Source organism: Epinephelus fuscoguttatus, linkage group LG23 (assembly GCF_011397635.1).
Source record: "Epinephelus fuscoguttatus linkage group LG23, E.fuscoguttatus.final_Chr_v1".
Lineage (NCBI taxonomy): Eukaryota > Metazoa > Chordata > Actinopteri > Perciformes > Serranidae > Epinephelus > Epinephelus fuscoguttatus.
The window spans coordinates 36884307-36909048 of NC_064774.1; the positions used below are offsets into that span (position 1 = coordinate 36884307).

General features: G+C 43.0%; 3 protein-coding genes across 3 annotated transcripts in view; all 3 read right to left on the reverse strand.

Moving 5' to 3' along the window:
* Positions 1 to 148, reverse strand: part of LOC125883470 (uncharacterized) — a 39042-nt gene extending 38894 nt beyond the window's left edge. Inside the window, exons 1-2 of the mRNA XM_049567752.1 lie at positions 140 to 148; positions 64 to 70 (exon numbers count right to left, since the gene is read on the reverse strand). Of these exons, the coding sequence (XP_049423709.1) occupies positions 64 to 70; positions 140 to 148 (16 nt within the window). The remainder of the gene's footprint in view (positions 1 to 63; positions 71 to 139) is intronic.
* An 11-nt stretch (positions 149 to 159) lies between these two features.
* On the reverse strand, positions 160 to 10881 carry LOC125883471 (transferrin receptor protein 2-like). The gene is made up of 16 exons (XM_049567753.1): positions 10799 to 10881; positions 10084 to 10122; positions 9786 to 9984; positions 9506 to 9698; positions 7728 to 7868; positions 7531 to 7639; positions 7224 to 7450; positions 6986 to 7153; positions 6740 to 6915; positions 6490 to 6609; positions 6223 to 6305; positions 1916 to 1979; positions 1747 to 1814; positions 748 to 818; positions 563 to 647; positions 160 to 420 (listed from the first exon to the last, which is right to left on the reverse strand). The coding sequence occupies exons 2-16, from the start codon at positions 10111 to 10113 to the stop codon at positions 160 to 162; spliced, it is 1995 nt and encodes a 664-aa protein (XP_049423710.1). The 5' UTR covers positions 10114 to 10122; positions 10799 to 10881.
* Positions 10882 to 13493: 2612 nt separating this feature from the next.
* LOC125883716 (uncharacterized) lies at positions 13494 to 20498 on the reverse strand. Its single transcript, XM_049568198.1, has 5 exons — positions 20428 to 20498; positions 18612 to 18869; positions 18253 to 18513; positions 15382 to 15516; positions 13494 to 14918 (listed from the first exon to the last, which is right to left on the reverse strand). Exons 1-5 carry the CDS (start codon positions 20456 to 20458, stop codon positions 14869 to 14871), a joined length of 735 nt encoding a protein of 244 aa, XP_049424155.1. The 5' UTR covers positions 20459 to 20498; the 3' UTR covers positions 13494 to 14868.
* Between the last annotated feature and the right edge of the window lie 4244 nt (positions 20499 to 24742).

Consider the following 24742-nt stretch of genomic DNA (forward strand, 5'->3'; position numbering starts at 1 on the left):
TCTGCAGTGTCTCGCTGCTCGGCTGTAATCTCTCTTGCACTGAAAACCCACTGAGAGACAAACCTCTGGACTGAAGACAGAGAGACAGTAGAAAATTTAATCAGTACACCTCTGTCTTTTCAAAACAATACAAAAACACAGCAGCCATGATGACACCTGTCAGCACAGTGACTCAGGTGAGGTCAGAGAGCGTACCTGCAGCTCAGCAGAGTGTTTGTTCAGCTGAGCGCTGAACTGCAGCACTGCCTGAGCGTAGGAATCGATGCGTAGCGGCAGGATGTGGTCGTGGGCCAATCGCAGCACCATCTCCCCAACCAGCTCCCCTAAGCTCCGTCCTGTGACCCCCAGACGACCCCCCAGCACCTCCTGTAGGCGAGAGGTGGTGTCCAATGGCGTGTTGACGAATGGGTACACTCGCTCCTTAAGAGACAGACACAGAATTCATCACTCATCTGCCTGTAACAAGTAGACCTGTACACCGAGTACACATGACTCCACACACTGACATGACATTAAGCACAGTTTGATGTGACCACATGAACATGACGCAGTGTCAGTTTACCTCAGTGAATCTGAGCTCCATAGCCGGAACTCCTGCAAACGCTGTGAAGCTGTACGCTCCACTGTTCAGGTATAGTGGCTTCATTCTGAGGAGGAAAGGTTCAATCATACATGAGGTCAATCTTCTTCTTTACAAAACATTATTTAGTGACGGATGTGATGCTGAGTGTTTGTGGGGTATCTCACATCCTCCAGCTGCCCCCCTCCCTCTCCGCCTGACTGAAGATGGTCTGACCTGCATGTCTCGGATGCTCCACCTTCACACATTAACACCACGACATGACAACATGTGACATGAAGCCAAAGCAACACTGATGTAAAGAAATCTTAGAGGTGCACAATAACATCAGCATGTCATTGGTAGACAGTGGCTTTAAAATGAAATAACAGCATCAGCACAATATGAATGATGTAAGTATGTGACTATAAATGGTCGAATTTGCCCTCGTTGAAGCTTCTGTCATGATTTCCTAGGGATGAGTGTCATCCAAGTCTATTAACACCTCCTACCAGTCCTGTTAAATTCACCTAAATTCACCTTGAACATCTATTCAAGGCATACCTAAGGTAAACTGAAAGATATTCTTGTTGCATTTTTAGCACATCTACATGCACGGTCTCACTTGAAGGTAGTTTTTCTCCAACAGTCAGAATCACTCAGGACGTTCACAGGAGGGGAATCCATTTATTGAGCCAAGTATGTGCGACTCCTCTACGATAGGTGGAGATATGCCCCTTTCAGCTTGTTAGTACTGGACCTTTTTCCTGTTGACCTATTACGTCACAGACCAAACAATGGACAAACAAGTTAGCTACGGTTAGCTAGCAGCTAACTGCTACCATGGTGGACAACTTTACAGCTCTGTACATTTGGTCCGTCCAAAAAGTCACGGCTCTGGATGTAGATTTCTCCATGTTGTTACCGGCTTCTTCTTCTCTTACACACATTTAATACTATTGGACTTCTGGGTCAAAGCCGCGGAAACTGTGGGCATGCTCAGAGCACCTGTATACATGCAGGAGTCACATGATCTGGGTGTGTTAGTCCGACTTTAAGAAATTTAACTCAGTACGATTTCAGTCTGACCTATTTCAGACTTAAATGGGCTGGAAAATATTGGCAAAAAATCCAACACTCTATGTCTCTAATAAATAACCCATTAGACATCATCTCTCAGTGTTCACCTGTCTGATGGCAGCATCCAGCAGGTCGACTAGCAGAGGACTGGAGTACGCTGACAGGACATCATCACCTGCACACACACAGACAGAAGGTTATTTATTTCATCTCTTTAATTGGCTGCTTGACACATTAAAGAAGGTCTCCTGTGATTGGCTGATAGCTGTGCGTTACCCATGACAGCCTGATCCAGACTGAAGTAGGCCACAGCCTTCAGGTGCAGCATGGACAGGTAACCCTGGAACACAGAGCGCACATGTTACCACGACAACTACAGGGTCAGAGGTCAGAGGGATGACTCAGCAGAGAGTTGATGTGGTGTGTGAGACAGAGAGTGATAGAGTCAGAAGGTGGACTATTGTATGTAATGTTTGTTTAGGTTATGAATAACTCAGAGCGCCGTGAATCGGGCCTCTAGAAGCAAAGCAAGTGCTTCACTACAGCTGCCAGCTGTGGACAACAGCCTGCAGTTCATCTCAGCTGTTCCTTCTCCTCATCTGACAGCCAACAGAACAGCTGGAGGTGAGAGCCAATGACCGCTGCTCTCATTCATGTGTCTGACACTCACCACCCTCCTTTCAGTTTCATCCACAACGTTGCTGATGAACATGTGCGCGGGAACATACTGTCACTGTGCAGTAGAAATGTGCACACACACGACTATGTGTGTGAATGTGCTCAGGCGAGACAGCTGCAGATCACTGTTGGAGACCAACAAACAATAAAACTGGTTGGTTTTTAGTGAGACATCAGTAGCTTTTCCAGGGGTGGTTGTGCCAACCAAATGTGTATTTTAAGCCTAAACAGGATTTTTTTTCTGAACCATAACCAGGGTTTTTTTGTGCCTCAACATATTAACCACAGCAGAAACCTCCAATTCAAACATTTGTTCTGTTGATTGGGTCGAGGAGCTACAGGAAAACTACTCAGACGTTCTTACATTGATGGTTCTGTTAGTCCAAAGAATGTGCGCTCTCTCGCCTCAGACAGTTTATCTCTGGACTGCATGTGCCAAAATTTCTAATATTTCCTTTTGAATGGTGTCAGACACCTAGTTGTGTGTTCACTGCAGCCACTCATGCCCCCTGGGCAGATCATAACTTTACAGCTGCTTCTCGTCCGCTCCGTCATTAGCTGCTATAGGACTCAGTCCTGATGGATGTGTCCCAGAATTCTTCAGTCAAGTGAACATTTAAAGAAATCCTCACAAGGTGTTCTTAAAGGAGCTATATGTAAGAAATCTAAAGCAAATAGTCGTAAAATCCTCCTAACCTCCTGTCCTCAGATAGCACCTATCTAACCTCAAACACAGCTGTAAGACCTAATATATATTTAGATTGCTTCTCCCCAATTTCTCTTCAAGAACTGACCGCATTGATTTCTTCATCCAAATCATCAACGTGTCTCTTAGACCCCATCCCAACTAGGCTACTTAAGGAGGTCTTTCCTTTAGTTAACACTCATATATTAGATATGATCAATATATCCTTATTAACAGGCTATGTACCACAGTCTTTTAAGGTAGCTGTAATTAAACCTCTCCTAAAAAAGCCCACCCTGGATCCAGAGGTGTTAGCCAACTATAGACCAATATCTAATCTTCCCTTTATGTCAAAGATCCTTGAGAAAGTAGTCGCAGACCAGCTGTGTGATTTTCTCCAGGATAATAATTTATTTGAGGAATTTCAGTCAGGATTTAGAGTGCATCATAGCACTGAGACAGCACTAGTTAAAATTACAAATGACCTTCTGATTGCTTCAGACAAAGGACTCATCTCTGTACTTGTTTTATTAGATCTTAGTGCGGCGTTTGATACAATTGACCATCAAATTCTACTGCAGAGACTGGAACACTTAATTGGCCTAAAAGGTTCTGCACTGAGCTGGTTTAAATCTTATTTATCTGATCGTTTTCAGTTTGTTCACGTTCATAATGAATCATCCTTACGTACCAAAGTTTGTTTTGGAGTTCCGCAAGGTTCTGTGCTCGGACCAATCCTATTTACTCTATATATGCTTCCTTTAGGTAACATCATTAGAAATCACTCTATAAATTTCCATTGTTATGCGGATGATACACAGTTGTATTTATCTATGAAGCCAGAAGAAAGTAATCAATTAACTAAACTCCATAACTGCCTTAAAGACATAAAAACCTGGATGAGCACCAATTTCCTGATGTTAAATTCAGACAAAACTGAAGTTATTGTTCTTGGCCCCAAACAACTCAGAGACTCTTTATCTGATGACATAGTTTCTCTAGATGGCGTTGCTCTGGCCTCTAGCACTACCGTAAGAAACCTCGGAGTAACATTTGATCAAGATTTGTCTTTTAATTCTCATTTAAAACAAACCTCACGGACTGCATTTTTCATCTACGAATATTGTGAAAATTAGGCCTATCCTGACCCGAAAGATGCAGAAAAATTGGTCCACGCTTTTGTTACCTCTAGGCTGGATTACTGTAACTCTCTATTATCAGGTAGCTCTAGTAAGTCCTTAAAAACTCTCCAGCTAATTCAGAATGCAGCAGCACGTGTACTAACAGGAACTAAGAAAGCGATCATATCTCTCCTGTTTTAGCTTCTCTGCACTGGCTCCCTCTAAAATCCAGAATTGAATTTAAAATCCTACTGTTAACTTATAAAGCTCTAAATGGTCAAGCTCCATCATATCTTAGAGAGCTCATAGTGCCATATTATCCCACCAGAACTCTGCTCTCTGAGAACGCAGGGTTACTCGTGGTCCCTAAAGTCTCCAAAAGTAGATCAGGAGCCAGAGCCTTCAGCTATCAGGCTCCTCTCCTGTGGAATCATCTTCCTATTACGGTCCGGGAGGCAGACACCGTCTCCACATTTAAGACTAGACTTAAGACTTTCCTCTTTGATAAAGCTTATAGTTAGGGCTGGCTCAGGCTTGCCCTGTACCAGCCCCTAGTTAGGCTGACTTAGGCCTAGTCTGCCGGAGGATCCCTCTATAATACGCTGGGCACCTTCTCTCCTTCTCTCTCTCTCTCTCTCTCTCTCTCTCGTATCCTATTACTGCATCTAGCTAACCTGGCCATTCTGGATGTCACTAACTCGGCTTCTTCTCCGGAGCCTTTGTGCTCCACTGTCTCTCAGATTAACTCATATCACAGCGGTGCCTGGACAGCGTGACGTGTGTGGTTGTGCTGCTGCCGTGGTCCCGCCAGATGCCTCCTGCTGCTGCTGCTGCCATCATTAGTCATTAGTCATACTTCTACTGTTATTATACACGACTATTGTCACACATGTATACTGCCAGATATTAATACATACTTTCAACATATTGTACCACAGTAGCCAGAACTATAACTATAATATTATTACTTTCAATAATGTTGTTGTAAGCTACTATCATTACCTGCATCTCTCTCTCTCTCTCTCTCTCTCTCTCTCTCTCTCTCTCTCTGTCTCATTGTGTCATGTGGATTACTGTTAATTTATCATGTTGATCTGTTCTGTACGACATCTATTGCACGTCTGTCCGTCCTGGAAGAGGGATCCCTCCTCAGTTGCTCTTCCTGAGGTTTCTACCGTTTTTTTTCCCCGTTAAAGGGTTTTTTTGGGGGAGTTTTTCCTTATCCGCTGTGAGGGTCATAAGGACAGAGGGATGTCGTATGCTGTAAAGCCCTGTGAGGCAAATTGTGATTTGTGATATTGGGCTTTATAAATAAAATTGAATTGAATTGAATTGAATATAACATACTGATCTCACGGACAACAATAATACAGCCAGAATATTCACATTTAAAAAACATTTTTACAGTCCGCAAATCATGTTTATGTTTTGAATTTGTGTTTTGGCCTGTTGCCCCACCCACCGCCGTCTACCAGTCACGCAGTCAGTAGAGTCTCAGCATCAGTTACAGTTAACACTGAGCTACAATGGCTGACGGTGCGACAAAACCCCAATGACCTCATTATGATTCCCAAAAACGCCAAGACAAAACTCGAGGCAAAGCGAAGGTCTATATAGGAGATGCCTTTGAACGGTGGAGACGGTTTAAAGCAGATAAGAATTTGAAATCGGATGTCGAAGTGGCTACTTTTCTCCTCGACAGGTAAGCTTTAGCCAAAGTTGGCAAACTAGCATCATAGCTAGACGGGGATGGACATTTCGAATACTTTCAATTGTTATTCATTTTCGATCATACATTGTAGCCCATGTGCAGGTGGGTCATCGACCCGACTGATTTCTTTGAGAAACAAATGTTAGCAGCACGGCAAGCAGCATTAGCAGTGTCCCAGTACATAGCATTAGCAGCCGGCTCCTCCTCCGCTGTATCCCGGCAGCAGCGTTAGCAGCAGAGAAGCCAGACTTGCTCGAACGGTCCACTGGAAAACCGAAGATCAAAGACACGGCGACGCGGCCCTGCCACAGAATCATTGAGTTTGTTTACTCCTTCTTCCTCTGTGGTGTGTACTGTAATGTGTTTTCTACTCTGTGATTGGACGAACCTCCAGCCATTCAGTTGCTCCAACGTTCCCAAAATCTCCACCATCCCAGCTGACAAACAGCAAACTGCGCCTGGGGCTGAAACCTGCGCACATACAGATACACAATGAAACCAACACTGTGCACTGTCACCACACTGCAAATACACTGTTCACATCAGACGCAGCATAGAATGTCCTAGCAACCGCTTCGTAACCACCTGCTAACATCTTAATACTATGGCCTTGTCTACACCACAGGAAGTACACCTGTATCCAGGTGAGACTCACCATTCTTCACCATGGCAGAGAAGGTCCGAGCCAGCTCCAGAAGGATCGCTGTTCCAACTCCAGACTTCGCAGCTCCTGGACCCAGTGAGTCCCTCTGAGCTCCCAGTATGATGTACTGGTCTGACAGAAAGGCAGAGGGAGACTGGTTTATCTTACAGGGACCTAGTAGGAGAGTACCTCACAGGGACACAGTTCAGAGAGTACCTTACAGGGACATAGTTCAGAGACCACTTTACAGGGACACACTTACCTGGCTCGTCTCGGCCCTCCAGAGATGAGAAGATGTTGTTTAGCAGGACTGGTGTCATGACGTTGTGGACCGACATCTTGACTCTGCGTCCGGAGCTGAACTCTGGACCGACCACACAGCGCACATATGGCAGTCGACTCCGCCATGACGAAGGACAGGATGGACCTGACAGCTGGCTGAGACACAGAAAAACCTGGTGAGGTCACAGTAACACCTGAGCAGGTGAGCTGAGGGGGCGGGGCTCACCTGAGCAGCTTGGCAGCTACTGTGGCACTGATTGGCAGGGCTGGGATGAGCGGCAGGCCGGAGGACTGGATGGACGGGAACTGAGTATGATTGAAGGACGGGAAGCCAGGGGTGAAGGGGTCACCTGACCCCAGGTGGACCTGTGATTGGGCGACACAGAGGGAGATGCTGATTGGTTGGGAGCAGGAAGGCACATAACAGGTGTGTGTTTCTATGTGTGCTTTACATGTTCGGACACGCGGTGTGTGCGTTCAGGCCGGCGTCGGGGTCCTGCGGCAGGTCAGCCGGGTCGGGGTAGATCAAAGCTCCACTTGCCCCGCTCTTCTCAGCCAACCACACCTTCTCAGCAAAACTGACCCCGCCTCCAACACGCATCACCACCACACAGCCAACCACAGATACACCCGCACTCTTCAGCCAATTAAAATCCTCCGGGCGGCCGTAGTTAGCATAGACCACGCCCCCCTGCAGACAGAGAGAGACAGGTAATGATACCGGGGTTTGTGGTTACCATGATGACAAGACATCCTGACTCACTGTCTCACCGTGGCACTTCCTGTGGCGCTGTATGGACAGAAGTCAGATGGGTTCAGAGAGATCTGTTCTGAGATCAGTCCTGTAGAGTCCACCAGCGACAGAGAGCTCCTCTGAGACCTGAACACAAACAAACAAACAAATAAACAAACAGGCTGTACTCTCTGTCATCAATCTGTGACCTCTGAGTGACCTCTGCAGCGTCTACCTGTGGGGGAACTGCAGCGTGGCGTACAGAGACTCGGTCCAGGTGTGATCCATCTGCAGCAGTTTGAAGCGGCGCAGGATCTCTGAGGCCAGAGACGTCCCCTCTGAGGAACCTGGAGGATGATTGGCTCTGCTGACTCGACTGATGGAGACAAACACAAACACTCGACGGGACAAAACTCAGATACCAACAACAACAGGACTCCTTCTGACGAGTGGACAAAAAGACCAAAAGTGTCCACAGGATCCGTCCTTTCCACACCTCCCATTTATTGTCAGTGGAAGCACCCCTTGACCTCATCCTTTCATCCTCGTCCATTTATTCCTCAGCCTTCATCCCCTCATCCACTCATCCCTCCTCCTTTAGCCCAAGACCCTCAACCCTGAACTATCTTCCGTTCATTGCTTGACCCTCATCCCTTTATCCCTCATCCCTTCATTCCTCATCCATTCATTCCTCACCCTTAATCCCCTCATCCCCCCAGCCCTCATCTTTTCATCCCTCACCCCTCATCCCTTCATCCCTAAAATCTCATCCCTTTATCTCTTTGCCCCTGACCCTCATCCTGTCATTCCTCACCCCTTTTCCATTCATCCCTTCATCCCTCATCCCTCCACACCCTGACCCCTTTTCTATTCATCCCTCATCCTTCATCCCCTCATCTCTTCATCCCCAGACCCTAATTTTTTTCATGCCTCTCCCTTCACCCATTCATCCCTCAACCCTCATACCTTCATCCCTCATCCCTTTGACCTCCTTATCTATTCATCCCTTGACCGTCATCCCTTCATTCCTCACTTATTATCTCCTCATCCCCTCAACGCTTATCCTTCAACACCCCTCATCCCTAGACTCTCATCCTTTCATCACTCACCCTTCATCCATTTATCCCTAAACCCTCATTCCTTCATCTCTTTGCCCCTTGACCCTCATTCTCTCATTCCTCATTCCTTATCCATTCATCCCTAAACCCTCATCCCTTCATCTCTTTGCCCCCTGACCCTCATCCTTTAATTCCTCACCCTTCATCCATTCATCCCTCATGCCTAAACCCTAATCTCTTCATCTCTTTGCCCCTTGATCCTCATTCTCTCATTCCTCATTCCTTATCCATTCATCCCTAAACCTTCATCTCTTCATCTCCTTGCCCCCTGACCCTCATCCTTTAATTCCTCACCCTTCATCCATTCATCCCTCATGCCTAAACCCTCATCTCTTCATCACTTTGCCCCTAGACCCTCATTCTCTCATTCCTCATTCCTTATCCATTCATCCCTAAACCCTCATCCCTTCATCTCTTTGCCCCTTGACCCTCATTCTCTCATTCTTCATTCCTTATCCATTCATCCCTAAACCCTCATCCTTTAATCTCTTTGCCCCTTGACCCTCAGCCTTTCATCCTTCAACCCTCATCCCTTCATCCCCTTGTCCCTTGACCCTCATTCTCTCATTCCTCGTCCTTCATCCCTAAACCCTCGCCCTTTGCCCTGACCACTTATCTATCCATCTCTCATTCCCTCATCTCTTCATCTTCAGACCCTCATTTTTTCCCTTCACCCGTTCATCCCTCAACCCTCATAGTCTGTTTCTGTCTCTCATTGGTTCCTCCTGAAGATCTTTAAAAACACAAATCAATACATTGATCAGTGATTCCCTCAAACAGCTGCTCACTTTAGCTTTTATCAAACAATCTTTGTTAGGGACTATTTTCATTGGCGGATTAATCCACATTTGGACGGTGTCTGTGGGACTGAGTCGTAATATAGATGTATAATCACCTGACAGTGTCGTGGATGTCTTCATCCTGCAGCAGCCTCCTCATCATCACCCTCAGCTCTCCCAGATAAAGCCCCGCCCCTCCCTCTGCAGGTGGTTTAGCCCCGCCCCCACGCTCCTCATCCTCCTCCCCCAGCCCCTTCACCTGGGAGCAATGGAGCCGCGCACCAAACACTGCGTAGGCCAATAGAAATGCTACGAGAGACAGACCACGCCCACTTTAATCACATGATCAAACTAGTCAGTGAAAGAATGCGTGTGTGTGTGTGTGTGTGTGTTTACCGATGACAAAGACGACGACAACCACACACACACACAGGAACACGCTGGCTTTGCGGTAACCGTGGCGATAAGGCAGCACCAGTGCTGTGATGTCACTGCCCTGCCCCGCCTCCTCCTCCTCCTCTCGTGTCACAAACCTCATCTCCACCCTCTGAGCTCCTCCTACCTCCTCATCCTCGGCCCCGCCCACTGAAGGAGACTGACCAGAGAGAGAGAGAGAGAGAGAGAGATAGCTGTAACCATAGTTGCAGACGAGAGGGGGAGGGGCTGGTCTCTGGGTGTCTCACCTGTGGCTCACCTGAGTCAGACGAGTCCTGACGGTGTCCATGACGATGACCTGTAAGGTAAAAAGTAACCACGATGAAATATTTTTATTCAGAAAAAAACAACAAAAAAACAACAACTTTGATTCAAAAATAAAATGATAATGATAATAATAATAATAATAATCATAATAATTATTAAATATATAATTATATAATTATCATTATCATCCGTCTTTATTAAACTTTATTCAAATATTGAAATGTTGTCATTTCTCCTTGACGTCTCATAAACAGATCTGAATGTTTTCCATCCGCCACAGATCAATAATCACAGATCAGACTCACTGTGATTGGCTCCTCCCTCACAGGGGTCAGAGGTCACAGTGGTGTTTGATCTGGTTAACTTTATTAACAGCTAAGTAAACACAGACACACACACACACACAGACACACACACACACACACACACACACACACACACACACACACACACATCGACAGCGAGGCTGCTTTAACTCTCTGTAAGTCTTCAGCTGACACTCTCACTGCAATGATTTAAGGTGTGTGATTTATCAGTGTAACAACAGGTGTCTGTCCAACATGACAGTTTCAAATGGACGACGATTTCTTATTCAAAAAGTAATTTTCGAGTCTGAGGAGTTAAAAACAGATTTAAAGTCACAGATCGCTGGAGTTGATCAATCAGCTGATCAATAACAAACACTTGAGTTAAGGTGATCCACTAACCTCGTTTATTCCTCCTCTCTGTCTTCTCTCTCTACGTCCATCCGTCTGGGTGTTTTCAGTGTGTCTCCCTGTGTGTGTGTGTGTGTGTGCATACGTGCATGTGTGTAACTTTGGAAAGTCCAATCTGACACCCACCCTGTGGTCACCTGACCTGCTCTCACAGATAGTTTACTGCAGTAAAAGTACTGATACCACACTGTTAAAATACTAGATATAACCAAATATATTATTGTATCATGAAACATGAGTGTGTTGATCAGTTTAATGTGACATCATTTATTATTGATTATAGTGGACAGCCAATGAAAAGCCATTATCTTGTATATAGAAACATGAAACACACAATAAACAAATTAAACACATTAAACACACATTAAAAACATTAAACACACAATAAACACAATAAACACACATTAAACACATTAAATACACATTAAAAACATTAAACACACATTGAACACATTAAACACACAATAAAAACATTAAACACACAATAAACACATTAAACATACATCAAACACAATAAACACACATTAAACACATTAAATACACATTAAAAACATTAAACACACATTAAACACACATTAAAAACATTAAACACACATTAAATACAATAAACACACATTAAACACATTAAATACACATTAAACACATTAGTCACACATTAAATACACATTAAACACACATTAAACACATTACATACACATTAAACACACATTAAACATGGCTTAATAGACACAAATGAGCTCCATTATAACTCGCGGCATCCACAGACAAAACAACTGTCTTATACTAAACACATTTCCTCCACAAATACAACATGCTAATGTTATTAGCACAAGTCTATGGCATTTTACATTGTATAAATTAGCCTAAATTAGAGAGATTTCCTCTGCTCATGAAGTCACATCTATGGAGAGATACAACTGTTCATATTTCCAAGTACTGATTTTATGTTGGGAGAAAATTATGATTAATCATCCTAAACTGGACGTCATGTGTTGCTTGCTTTATTCCAACTGCAATTAATATTATTACTGCAGCTTTGATGGTCTCAGATAATTCATCTGCAGTGACTTTTTTTGGCAGCTGATTCATGTTAGTGGAGTGTAACTTTGGTTTTTATAACTAAAATAATGGGAGCAATGGTTAAACTGTATGCCATTATTTATTTGTTGTCACAGTGTTAAATTAGTTTCTGCTGACCATACATAAATATACAAATAGATAATGATAATGATAATAATAGTAATAATAATTATTGTCATTATTACTATTACAGTGGTGTGACAGAATGATTTTAGACCTGTCTATGCCTCCATCTGGTGGCTAAAGGGTGTTACTACACTGGGACCAGACATGATCATGATTGATACATGTTGGCAATTAGTTTCATGACATAGTGAACAGGGCTTTGAGAGGGATCAGGGTAAAGCCATCCTAAATCAGAGATCACCATGTAACACTGTTCTGACTCTACGGGCCTTAAGATCAGCGCCCAGGTGAGTACTCCTGCCCACTTACAATGACATTTATTTTGTAATTTATTACTTAACTCTGTTCCATGTAACTAGTTACTACGCAGGAGGCAGAAGTGCAGATGCAGACATGCAACACATTTAATTCAGGTTCACTGAAACCGGTAGAATGGAGACATCTGCTGGACAATCTTTGATACTGCATTTGTATAGAGAGTCAAAATTGAGCGAACCTGCTGAAATCATTCTTGATATTTTGTTTCATAAAGTTTCTGATGTTGAGAGATTTTAAAAATGAAACAAAAAACATTTAAGAAACATTGTTAAGCAATTCTTTGGGGGCAAATATTGCAAATCGCCAAATCCCCCTTAAATCTGTGGGACAAGCAGCAGAGAATCAGAATCGGTTTTATTGCAGGTTTTCACATACAAGGAATTTGGCTTGGTGTATTGGTGCATAACAAAGAGTATAAAATACATAAAAGTAAAAGTATAAAAAGCAAACACTATTAACAATTAAATATAAAATATAAAAAGTATAGTTTGAGGAAAGTGATGAAATGATGGGTTCAGGTGTCACCAAAGCGAAAGGATTTTTCAGTTCTACGGAGCTCTTAGCTCTCACAGTGATGTCTAGTCTGAAATGATCTTTATGTGTTTTTGTTTTCAGCTTCAGCATCAGCAAATAAAGGTCACAGTGCAGGATGTCTTTGTCTCTTTTTCTGTCTTTTCTTTTATTGATTAAATGTACGATTACAAAATTTGTTTTCATGTTTTAGGAAATAAGGATGTTTAAAAGTGATGTATTAATTTCAGTAGTCTGTCTAGTTGGTGAAAGCATTTTACACCAAAATGCTCACTAGGTGGCGTGAGACAATAATGTGCTGTTGATCATCTTTACATTTTACAATCTGTGTGAATGTTTCTCAACAAAAAGCTGAGATCAGTAAAGAAAGCATCACCATCAAAACTGATTTGACACTGATCAGAAACACCTTCAGTGCGGCTTCACAACATTTATCAAAGTTTCTACACATTAATTTACTAAAAAAGGAATGAAAGCAAAACATGAGATTAAACCTGAGAGACTTTCCTAAATGTCTGAGTCCTGAAACAGACAACAGAACTGATCATTTTCTTCTGCAGAAAAGTTTGTCTTCTTGTAACAAGGTTGGTTCAGTTGTAACTCAGAGTTTCATGGCTCAATGGCGCCTCTGTCTGCAGGTGAATGCCACTGGAGGCTGTGGTGATTTCTGGCTATATTCTGGTCCTCATCAGACAATAATTGTTATTTACAGATTACTGAATGGGCCTAATGGACACAGGTCCAGGGACCCAAAGTGTTAGGGGCCTCCTGGCTTTCACCTACAAAATGTCACTCAAATTTACACATACTGACCAAGAAGAGACTCAAATGGATGCAAAGGAACCGCAAAGAGACACAAATTAACTACAGAAATGGGAAAAACATCAAAATAAACAAAGAGACATGCAACAACCTCAGAGAGACACAAAACCAGTCGCATGACAATCACAAAGAGATGAAAAACAACAATGAAAATGAGGCAAAACCAGCACAAAGTCTGTTTGTCTTGCTTCTATGTGGCAGAGGTGGTGGGGCCTTTTACATATATGTGCCCAGGGGCCCATTGTCTCATAATCCGTCCATGGTATTTGTGGTATTTGTATTTATATTTGTGATGATTTGTCATTTGCTCAGATCTAAACTGGACATGTGAATGCTTTTCGTCTGGGTCTTGCCATCTGAAATGGTGTCCGAGACCTCATGTTCTTTATTTTTTGCATTTTAAAGAACAAGGAACATGAGGCCTAAAGTGACTCTTACCTTCTTAAAGTGTAAAATGTGTAGCTTATACACTGATCTAAAAATAATGTTGAACATTTCATCAACTAAACTGTGTGTCGTACATCTGGCCTGGTGCCTTTTACTCTGAAAGTATCACTGGCGAGGGCCAGAGTAGTCTTGAGTCTTCCTGGCTTGGCTTGCCGTGGATTCCGGATGCAAAGAGGGAAAAGTCTCAAAGGAAAATAGAGAATTTGATTGCTTTCATCGGCAATGCTGCAAAGTTAAAGTTCCAAATAATCAAAAATAGCCCACTGCATGCAGCCAGCCTGTGCTAAAACATATTAGTGAATGCTTATTTAGATCTATGATGATTGGTAATAGGTAGTGATGGCCAAATGAAGCCTCATGAACCACTGTCTTTATTCTCTGAAGCCACTAGATGGCGCTGTCTGTTCAACAAAGGTTTGAAAGTACATTTCATTGCCAGTCCTTCAGCTTTTATCTTTAAACCAAGAGCGCCATCTGGCGGGGTCAGAAAATAAAGAAAGTGGTTCCTGAGGCTTCATTTGGCCATCACTGCTCATAGGCTAAGTTCGACTTTAAAGGCTGTGTTATCTTTAGTATGAGGCTCAAATAAGTTTTGCGGCTACAGACAGATTTTTTTTTCTTTTTTTTAGGTCGCCAACAGCTGCTTTAAATAAATCGTTTAGGTGCATGTAAGCTGCTACACAAAAAAAAAAATGGGTCAGCATTTAAGCAATGCCACAACTTCGTCTTCTTCGTCTTCATTCCAGTTCGTGATGATCAAACGCTCTCTTTTCAGCATCAGCTCGAGCTGCAGGTGAGAGCAGAGGAGACAAAGGGTTAAGACGAGCGCACATAGCATCATCTTCCTCTTTCACTTCCTGATTTCTACCAGTGCTACTGCGCTGTTGTTGCTGTGACAACCAGCTCTGTTGCTGCTGACTTCACCTCAGTGTTGCTACAACCTGAGACCAGTGTCACGAAGAGAGATTTGTGGGTTGGCTGGCTCAGTTTGGACTTGGCTCTGGTTTTCCGGTATCTCGAGTTTAGAGTAAAGGTTTTAGAAAACACCTTAAACTTAACTTTGTTGCCTTCATTTTATACTAAATTCTTGTGCTTAAGTACAGATTTGAGGTACTTGTACTTAACTTGAGTGCTATTTTCTGCTACGTTGTGGAGGAAACCATCAGAAAATATGATCCATACTGGGATCAATATAGTCTATTATTATTATTATTATTATCATTATCATATATTTTCAGAGGTGTTCTTACCTCGAGCCACCCTGCGGTATATGTAAATGCACATTATGAGTATGGCTGTGAACAGGATGAACAGCAGGATGGTGCAGATCAGCCTGTACAGAGTCATGACAGGACGAGGAGGGGCTTCTAGAGTCTGAGGTCTCACTGTGAGGAAGAAGGATTCAAACATGACACACAATTAGTTCTGTTTTCACTTAAATATTACATTAAGGTTCAGAAACATTGTCCCTTTATCCATTAGTGTCATATGAATCATCTCAACAGGGTGCAACAAGAAAACAAAGAATAAAGGGAAGTCTTGTTGTCAGTGTTAGGTGGAGGAATCTGTCCACATACTCAGTTACAGTCTGAACTGTCCGGTGTTTGTTGACAGATAATGTGCGCTGACCCAGATGTTCAGGAGGTTTTCACCAGGAGCTAAATTAGAGGTCTTCTCCTCTCCTAAACAAATGGACCAGGTGATTTAAACACCTAAAAACACTGAATAAAGTAGTTTCATGTTACAAATCAGTGTAACTCCAATGCTGCACATTGCAATTGGGCTTCGTACTAGGGTAGCCAACACGGAAACGCAAATGACCCTGTCTGGAGCCAGTGTTTGGTTTGTTTGTTCTGAACTACTGTAGAAACATGGAGGTGCGATACGGTGATCTTATATTACTATATAATGACCAAAACTCTGTGTGTGTGTGTTCCACGTTTTTCTCCTCACTGACTTGGTCAATCCATGTGAAATTTGGCACAGTGGTAGAGGGTCATGGGAGGATGCCAATGAAGCAATATTACATCAATTGGCCAAAGGGGGGCGCTATAGCAACCCATTGAAATGTCAAACTGTGAATGGGCATATCTCATGCCCCGTATGTCGTAGAGACATGAAACTTTGCACAGAGATGCCTCTCCTCATGAGGAACACATTTGCCTCAAGAACCCATAACTTCCGCTTATATAGATTTTCCACCATTTTGAATTTTTTGAAAAACACTTCAAATGGATCTCTTCCTAGGAAGTTTGAGCGATCTGCATGAAACTGGGTGAACATAATCTAGGGAGCAATATCTAAAGTTCCCTCTTGGCAAAAGTTGGAAAACTTCCTAAAACTGAGCTTCTATAAGGCAATGAATATTGCGGAGGGCGTGGCTCATCACATAAAGGTGTAGAACATCTCAAGGGTTTCACCCATCACCACGCAACTTTGTAGGCATATGACCACACATAATCTGAGGGGACCCCTCCATTATTGACCCCATCAAACAAAATGGGGGCGCTAGAGAGCTCATTTCTTATCTAGGCCTAACCGCCATATGGATTTTACTAAACTTGGTAGATATGTAGAACAGGACGCCTCAAGGTGACTGGAGAAATTTAACTCTAATTGGCAACTGGGTGGCGCTATAACAACAGAAAAATGCTTCAAAATGGCTAAAATGCGACCGATCGCTGTGGCTCCCCCTGTGGACCAATGTTGGTGTTGTTTCTAATGTTTGGTATGACTAAGTCATGGTATGGTATGCTGTACATAATCACGGAAACTGTCAGTGTGTCATTCTGTCAGTCAGCCATTCTGTGTGTCCCACGTTTTTCTACTCACTGACGTGGTCAATCTATGTGAAACTGCACATAGGCATTGAGGACTGGCATAGGTAGAAGGTGACAAAGCTACCAGTGGCTATGGACTAGTCTCCATTAATAAAGACCCGCTCCTTATGTACATGTAAACAGCTAAGGTAAGTAGAACACAGCAATTCACATTTTCAGGTGATTACTCACTGAAGAAAACAGACTTATTATATGATATTCCATTTCTGCCAATATATCCCCCTAAACCCAACACACTGCATCTGTGCCATCCATGTGATACCTCAAGAACATCTTTAGAGGGTTTCTTCAGATTTGGCTCAAACGTCCACTTGGACCCAAAATGAACTGATTAGAATTTGGTGGTCAAAGGTCAAGGTCACTATGACCATCAAAAAACATGGGTGTGTTTGGAACTTTTGAAACTGTGCTGATTGTATAGATCATCTGAACCGTCAGGTTGAAGGTGTGTGTGAAGCATCCATGTTTTCATAGCGTCTTTGCAGAAACATCAGTATCTGAAGCATTGGCTAAATATGAGTCTGGACAGACATGATGTAAACTGCATCTTGACTGGTTCACAGAGATGGTAATTCTAGTTGAATTGTCATATTGAGTAAAGGAATCAAGTAATTCAAACTGACAAATAATAGATAGAAATACTGAGGTACAATCAGTTTTATTTCCCAAGATTAGGTTTAAATACTGTCTCAAAGCCGTTGACAGGGAAACACTAAAGAAACACTTTACACCTTTTCTTTCTTTTTTAAGTAGTCAAATTGAAACATACTGGACTTGCTTGCGTTTCTTGAAAACATCACGTGAGCCCACGCATGATGGCCAGGTGGGTCAACAACTCACGTGTGACCTTCACGACTCTGCAAGGGCTCACACCCACACTGAGTTTAAAGCTTGCGATTCCGCACCAGTCATTTAGAACTGAAGAAGCTTCTTGGATGAGAGGCGCAATGTCTTCAAGAAACGCAAGCAAGTCCAGTTGCCTACAATATAGCACTTACAATCAATTTGTGGTGTTGCACCGACGTAGTGCTTTTATTTTGAAAGAGACTGTATCAAACTGTACATTTCCTGTGAAAACAGAAGTGTATTTTGAAAACAGACAATGCATGTAACAGGCTGAAGTTGACACGGCGTCCCAGAACGTCAACAACCAACACACCCAGGGTACCTTGGACGTCATATGTGGACGTGGAAAGTCCCTGACCAAACGTGCACATGTGACTAAGTCAGAGTGAGAATGTGTTGGTGGGACTACTCTACATAGGAAGCAGAAAATGTCACCTGTTACAGCCAGCCAGCTCTGCGGTGACTTTACTTTCGTCGGGTGTTCACACTTGTAGAATCCTTCGGCAAGTTTGGTCACTGGTGAGAGCACCAGCTTCCCTGCAGACTCATTGCCAATGAAAACATTGTTTTGGAAGAATGCAGCAGAGAAATCTGATGTCGATTCATCGTCGTCTTCTTCCTTGTAGGAGCAGCGCAGTGTGACATTATCTCCCTCCATCACAGGACGTGTGGGGCTCTCCAGGATCACAACACCAGCTGAAATATAGAAGATTACATTTCTGTGTTTTATTTCTAACTTGTTGTGTTTGCAAAGTCTGTTTAATTGCAAAAATCCATGCACATTTGGTATTTACCGGCCACTGTAATGTTCACAGTGTTGCTGCACGCCCCCTGCTGAGACTCACACCAGTACACTCCAGTGTCTGAAGGGTAGGCATCTCGGTTGGTGCAGGAGGACTCAGCTGGGATTCCCCATCCATACTTACAAGCCTGAGATGTCTCAGAGGAGGCGTTCCTCCTCACTGTCCAGCCGGTGGAGTTTGCCTCACACCTCAGAGAGATTTCTTCATGCAAAAAGAACTGAGATCTGTCGGGAGTGACGCTCAGCGTGGCTGCAGATAGGGTAACACAGGAAATTATTAGCAGTCGATTAAAGATAGTTTTATATATACAGCTGATCATATGTGTTAAATACAGGCATTGCTGTTGTTAATTGTTGTTAAGGTCGAAAATGTAAAGCTGCATTCATCAACTTTGTAGTAATCTTACTCTATAATGACGAAAACTGTGTGTGTGTCTGTTCCACGTTTTTCTCCTCACTGACTTGGTCAATCCATGTGAAATTTGGCACAGTGGTAGAGGGTCATGGGAGGATGCCAATGAAGCAATATTACATCAATTGGCCAAAGGGGGGCGCTATAGCAACCCATTGAAATGTCAAACTTTGAATGAGCATATCTCATGCCCCGTATGTGGTAGAGACATGAAACTTTGCACAGAGATGCCTCTCCTCATGAGGAACACATTTGACAAAATGTCAAACAAAATGGGGGCGCTAGAGAGCTCATTTCTTATCTAGGCCTAACCGCCATATGGATTTTTACTAAACTTGGTAGATATGTAGAACAGGACGCCTCAAGGTGACTGGAGAAATTTAACTCTAATTGGCAACTGGGTGGCGCTATAACAACAGAAAAATGCTTCAAAATGGCTAAAATGCGACCGATCGCTGTGGCTCCCCCTGTGGACCAATGTTGGTGTTGTTTCTAATGTTTGGTATGACTAAGTCATGGTATGGTATGCTGTACATAATCACGGAAACTGTCAGTGTGTCATTCTGTCAGTCAGTCATTCTGTCTGTCCCACGTCCCACGTTTTTTACTCACTGATGTGGTCAATCTACTGTACTTTCAATAAAGCAATCGTACTATCAAATTCACAAACACATTGCTCTTCTTAATGGGTTCAGTTGACTAGTTAATCTGCAGTTTCCTATGACCTGTATCCCAAACACACACCATGTGAAACTGTACGTGGGCAACTGTGCACTCCATGGGTATGGACTGGTATTCAATATGACTCTGTCACAGAGAACAACCACTGACTCCACAGCTGTGCAGAACTTGTTAACCTCCTTTAGCTCATCGCTTTGGGTTTACAGCAGCAGCCATTGAGCAGCCTGTTTCAAACAACCACTGTGCACTACCTTTCCATAAACAGCAGGCAGACAAAGTTAGAGACTAGTTTGTGAATAAAGTGGAACATCTAGCAGTTTAAGAGCCATATGTTTTTCTTAGGAGTTGGTGAAGACCAAACCAGAGCCAAAAGGAGAGTGAATATTGAACTTATTCTCCAGGTGGACGAACATAGCATCAATGTGATAATCATGTTACTCTATGTCTGACAGCTTCTTTTAATGTTCCTCTGTCCTCCAGTGGTCCAGAATTGATAAAGAAAGATTTAAAATGATTGCATCGTTAAAAATTATTCATTTCAAGACAGAGTCAAACTGTGACTTTTGAGACACCACAGCTCTCCTCACTATACCTAAAATAAGTCTGGAGTTTTTGAGCATTATGAGCACACTCTTCAAGGCTAGGTCCAGAAAGAATAAGTCAATGAGAGTTGGATGGTAAAAGAAAAAAGTTGATTTTCAAAAGTTTTACTCACAGAGCATTAGGCAGAGTGGTGCAATCTCCATCCTGTGTCGATGCTGTCAGCCCTCCACTGACAAGTTTTACATGGTAGCCTACCACATCCTGACCAAACACAGGAAATCATGCAGGTCATCGCTGAACAATAGAAACACAGCAAAAAGAATTCATGTTCTGCAATGGAAACACACATTTTCCAAACTTGCTTGAACTCTAAGTTTTTAAAACATGTTCAAAAGTAGTAGAACCAGATGTCAGCATTCATTCAATCACAAAACAAGCTTTGGAAAGTGATGCTGTCAGTAAGCACAGATGACATACTCAGATCTTTTACTGAAGTAAAGCAGTGCCACTGGAGTGGAGTATGAGTGGTAAGTGGTATGAAAAGAAAATGCTCAACTCAAGTACAAGTACCTTAAATTGTACTTAAGTAAATTACTTAAGTAAATATACTTGTATCTTTCAACATTCTCAGTGAGTGCCTGAAGTCTCCATGGGACACATTTCACAGTTTGCAAATGATCGTTTACTGGATGCATTCAAATCCATCCCACTTCTTGTCTGTTTCACCTGCCACGGAAACTTCAACATGAGAATCAACCCAATCAACGTAAAGGTCATTCTCCCACCAAAGAGCACAGTATCAAACCTGTCATCAGCCACAAGAGGCTTTTTTTTTACATTTCCGTGAAACAGAATATGAAGCAACCGCGTAAACAAGAGACAAAAGAGTCAAACACAGTCAGACTGGAAAACTTTATGGTTTATCTGAGCCGCAAATACACCCGGAAATAGGGGCCGAGCAACAGCGCAAGAACCTAGCTTCTTCTTCTTTGTTTTCCTCCAAATTAATAGCATTTTTAGCAACAAGTGTTGTGCTCAGATTTCAAAAAATGTCTCTGTAGCGCCCCCTACAAAACTTCAACGAAACATCCCCTGTGGTATGTTTCACCTAGAGGTATGAAAATTGGCAAACAACATCCCAAGACATACAAAAAAGTCTCTTGGAGCCATGCCCTAAATCCAGGCAAGTAAGCAATTTTTAATTTACTTGGCAATTTTTGTGCATTTTTGGCCATTTCCAAGGGTCGTACTTTAACACACTCCTCCTACAGATTTGATGTGATTTTCTGATGCCTTTCCATGGTCACATGGTTTGATGTCCGGACATCAAACCATGTGACCATGGCAAGGCGTAAAACTTCTATGTTTCACCATGAAACAGGAAGTGGTTTGTAACTCCAGCAAGCATGATCCAATCTGCCCCAAACTTCATAAGACACATCTACATGCCAATAATAATAGTTATAGCGCCCCCTATTAGCAACAGGAAATGACATGTTTTATGCTTTCATTTACTTTTCCTAGCAGGTTTGCTTTGAAAAGTCTTAAAACCTTGATGACGCTGTCTGGTGAAAAGTTTTTGTCAGACGGCATTACTGTTGTGTGGCAGCCATTTTGCACGTTTTGCCATAAAACAGAAGGTTGTTGTAACTTCAGCATACATTGTCCAATCTGCCTAAAATCTTTCATGCATGGTAAGAGTCCCAGCCTCATGATATCTATTTGCCAAATTTAAGTTACAATTGGCATAGCGCCACCTACTGGCAATAGGAAATAACATGTTTTATACGTTGATATACACCTCCAAGGGTATGGCTAACAATATAGCCATGGTGATGCCTTTTTCACAACAAAACAGGAAGTTGTTGTAATTTCTGTGTACCTTGTCCAATCTGCTCCAGATTTCACTTGTTTTATAAAGCTGAAAACACATTGGCACTGCAGCAGCGTGGCGACTTGCTTCAAGTGCCACCCCTAGTAGACCCCTGGACACTGGATGTGTCATGCTGCAACTTATCAGCAGTCAACCACACAAAGCTATTATTGCTTTCACTGAAAGATCTGTACTTCCACCACCTATGCGTTAGCTTAGCTTAGCTTGATTAGCTCGATCTCCAGAGTTGTGACTCTACAGGAACTATCTTTTAGGCCATGGTCTTTATAATGACGGGACTGGCAACAAGAAGTGTTGTCTGACAACTATCTTTGATTTACATGACATTTACATGGTGGTCTACAGTTGATACACAACAAAATGCCGTATGATCACTGTGTTCTCCGCCCGTTCATTGCTGCTTGCAGCTTTAATTTTGGTTTGAAGACAGGTTTTGAAGCATTTGTCTCCACAGTATTGGACAATGAAAAACTGAACGTCTTTCCAGAATCAGTGTTCCTCCGGAGTCTCCACACACCTCACTGTGAGTCTCCAGATGTGATGCTTTTGAATGCTTGTGATAAACTGGAGGAATTGTCACAGTTCCTCCTCCATGACACCTGCCTGCCTGTTGCGTGTGTGTTTTTAGTTTTAAGCCTTTATAGTGTGACTGATATGTGCTCGGTTTGTTTTGGTTTTGTCTGACTGTTGCTGCTCCCCTTATCACTTCCTGTCTGTCTCTCTCTCTACCCATCATCTGGTATCTCTACACCTGCCTGTCATCAAACATTCACCCCTGCCTTAAAAGAGCCTGCACCAACAGCCAGTCCCTGCCAGCTCTCACACTAGTTAATTTGTTTCCCTGTTAAGCCTTTCTGTTGGTTTGTTTGCCAGCCTGCCCAACCGAAGCTTCTGCCAGCCACCATCTACCCCTGCCTGTTTTCCACAACAACACATTACTTCTCTTTCTCACCTCATCTTCAGCAATAAAATGCAACATATACATGAATGCAGCAGAAATATTGATCCAAAAACAGCAGTTAAAATAGTAAAAACACTGACAGGGAACACTTAGCTGCACAATGGGTACTTTTACTTTTCAGTTTTGTTTTGTTTTTTGCTGATACTACATACTCTTACTACCCAGTGAACGCAGTGGGTAGTAACCAAAAGAATGAGATCGCAGATACACGCGACCAAAATAAGCTTCCTCTGTGGGGTGGCTGGGCTCAGCCTCAGGATGCGTTCACACCTGCCCTGTTTGGTTTGGTTCAATCTAACTCAAGTTAGTCTGCCCCCTCAGTGCAGTTCATTTGGGCAGGTGTGAACGCACCAAAACACCTGGACCGAAACCTTCTTGAAGAGGTGGTCTCAGTCTGGTTCCAAAGGAACTCTGGTGCGGTTGGTTTGTGGTGAGAAGGTGTTGCGACCTGGATGTGAAGCAACTGCAGTCACATGACACATTGTTTGGGTTAAACATGAGCATGTTACAGTCCTGGAGGATTATTAATGTGCACCTCCTCCTGTACTGCCTTAATATGCACATTCAGCACATCCAATGCATCAAAACATTGTTTTCTAGTTGGAGCCGCGCCTTGTTTTCAAACTGTATGCTTTGACTAAAATGAACAATGACAGCAATATAGTCTAGGAAATTATGCAGCTTTGTGACAACAATAGTCCCTGATTCAGACCAAAGGAGACAACTCTAGGTCTGAAAGCAGCCTTAGAGATAGGGGGAGGGGCTCACACATCCGGAGGGAGCTCAGAGTAGAGCCGCTGCTCCTTCACGCTGAAAGGGGTCAGTTGAGGTGGTTCGGGAATCTGATCAGGATCCTCCTGGGCGCCTCCTGTTAGAGGTGTTCCAGGCACATCCAACTGGTAGGAGGCCCCGGGGCAAAACCAGAACACACTGGAGAGATTCCATATCTCATCTGGCCTGGGAACGCCTCGGGGTACCTTAGGAGGAGCTGGAAAGTGTCGCTGAGGAGAGAGACGTCTGGGGTGCTTTGCTTTGGCGTGCTGTCCCTGAGACCCGAGATGAACTGATGGACTGCATACTTTCACTCCAGTAGGGTTTCTATGCTGAACACTTACTTGTAACAGAGTATCTTTACAGTTTGGTTTTAGTACTTTTACTTCAGTAAACGATCTGAATACTTATTTCACCACTGAAACACTGACAGCCCAGAGCACGAGAGTCTGAACCACTCCTGTTTTCTCCTTGTGTATTGTACATCCATCTTTACTTTACATAATAATTCTATTAACTGATTCAATCAATCAATAAACATTGCTTTAAGACATTGGAGAAGCTTTACAGTTTTTTGTCCTAACTGCAAGTGTAAAGACTTTTGTAAAAGTTTTTGTTACAACAAAGACGCTTTCGGAGTATCTGTGCTGTACCACAGAAGACATTATGAGCTGAATAATTAAAGACACATAAAGTCCAGATAGATCATGTTGGGACCTGAATTACAAGTTCCGTCCCTACAGTCTAAGCAAAAGGTGTCTGATTTACAAGATGAAAAAACAAAGGTGTTACTGTAACACGAGAGGAAGTGGCATGTTCAGGTTAGGACCGCCATCTACTGGTATGCTGGAAGAACAGCAG

Coding starts and splice junctions, on each gene's coding strand:
- LOC125883471 (XM_049567753.1), bottom strand. CDS start 10,113: ATGGACACCGTCAGGACTCGTCTGACTCAG. Junction 7,451..7,530: donor GCGCCACAGGAAGTGCCACG/GTGAGACAGTGA, acceptor CTCTGTCTGCAG/GGGGGCGTGGTCTATGCTAA. Junction 1,815..1,915: donor TCTGGATCAGGCTGTCATGG/GTAACGCACAGC, acceptor GTGTGTGTGCAG/GTGATGATGTCCTGTCAGCG.
- LOC125883716 (XM_049568198.1), bottom strand. CDS start 20,458: ATGGAGATTGCACCACTCTGCCTAATGCTCT. Junction 18,870..20,427: donor ACCACTCTGCCTAATGCTCT/GTGAGTAAAACT, acceptor CCCTATCTGCAG/CCACGCTGAGCGTCACTCCC. Junction 18,514..18,611: donor TGTGAACATTACAGTGGCCG/GTAAATACCAAA, acceptor TCTATATTTCAG/CTGGTGTTGTGATCCTGGAG.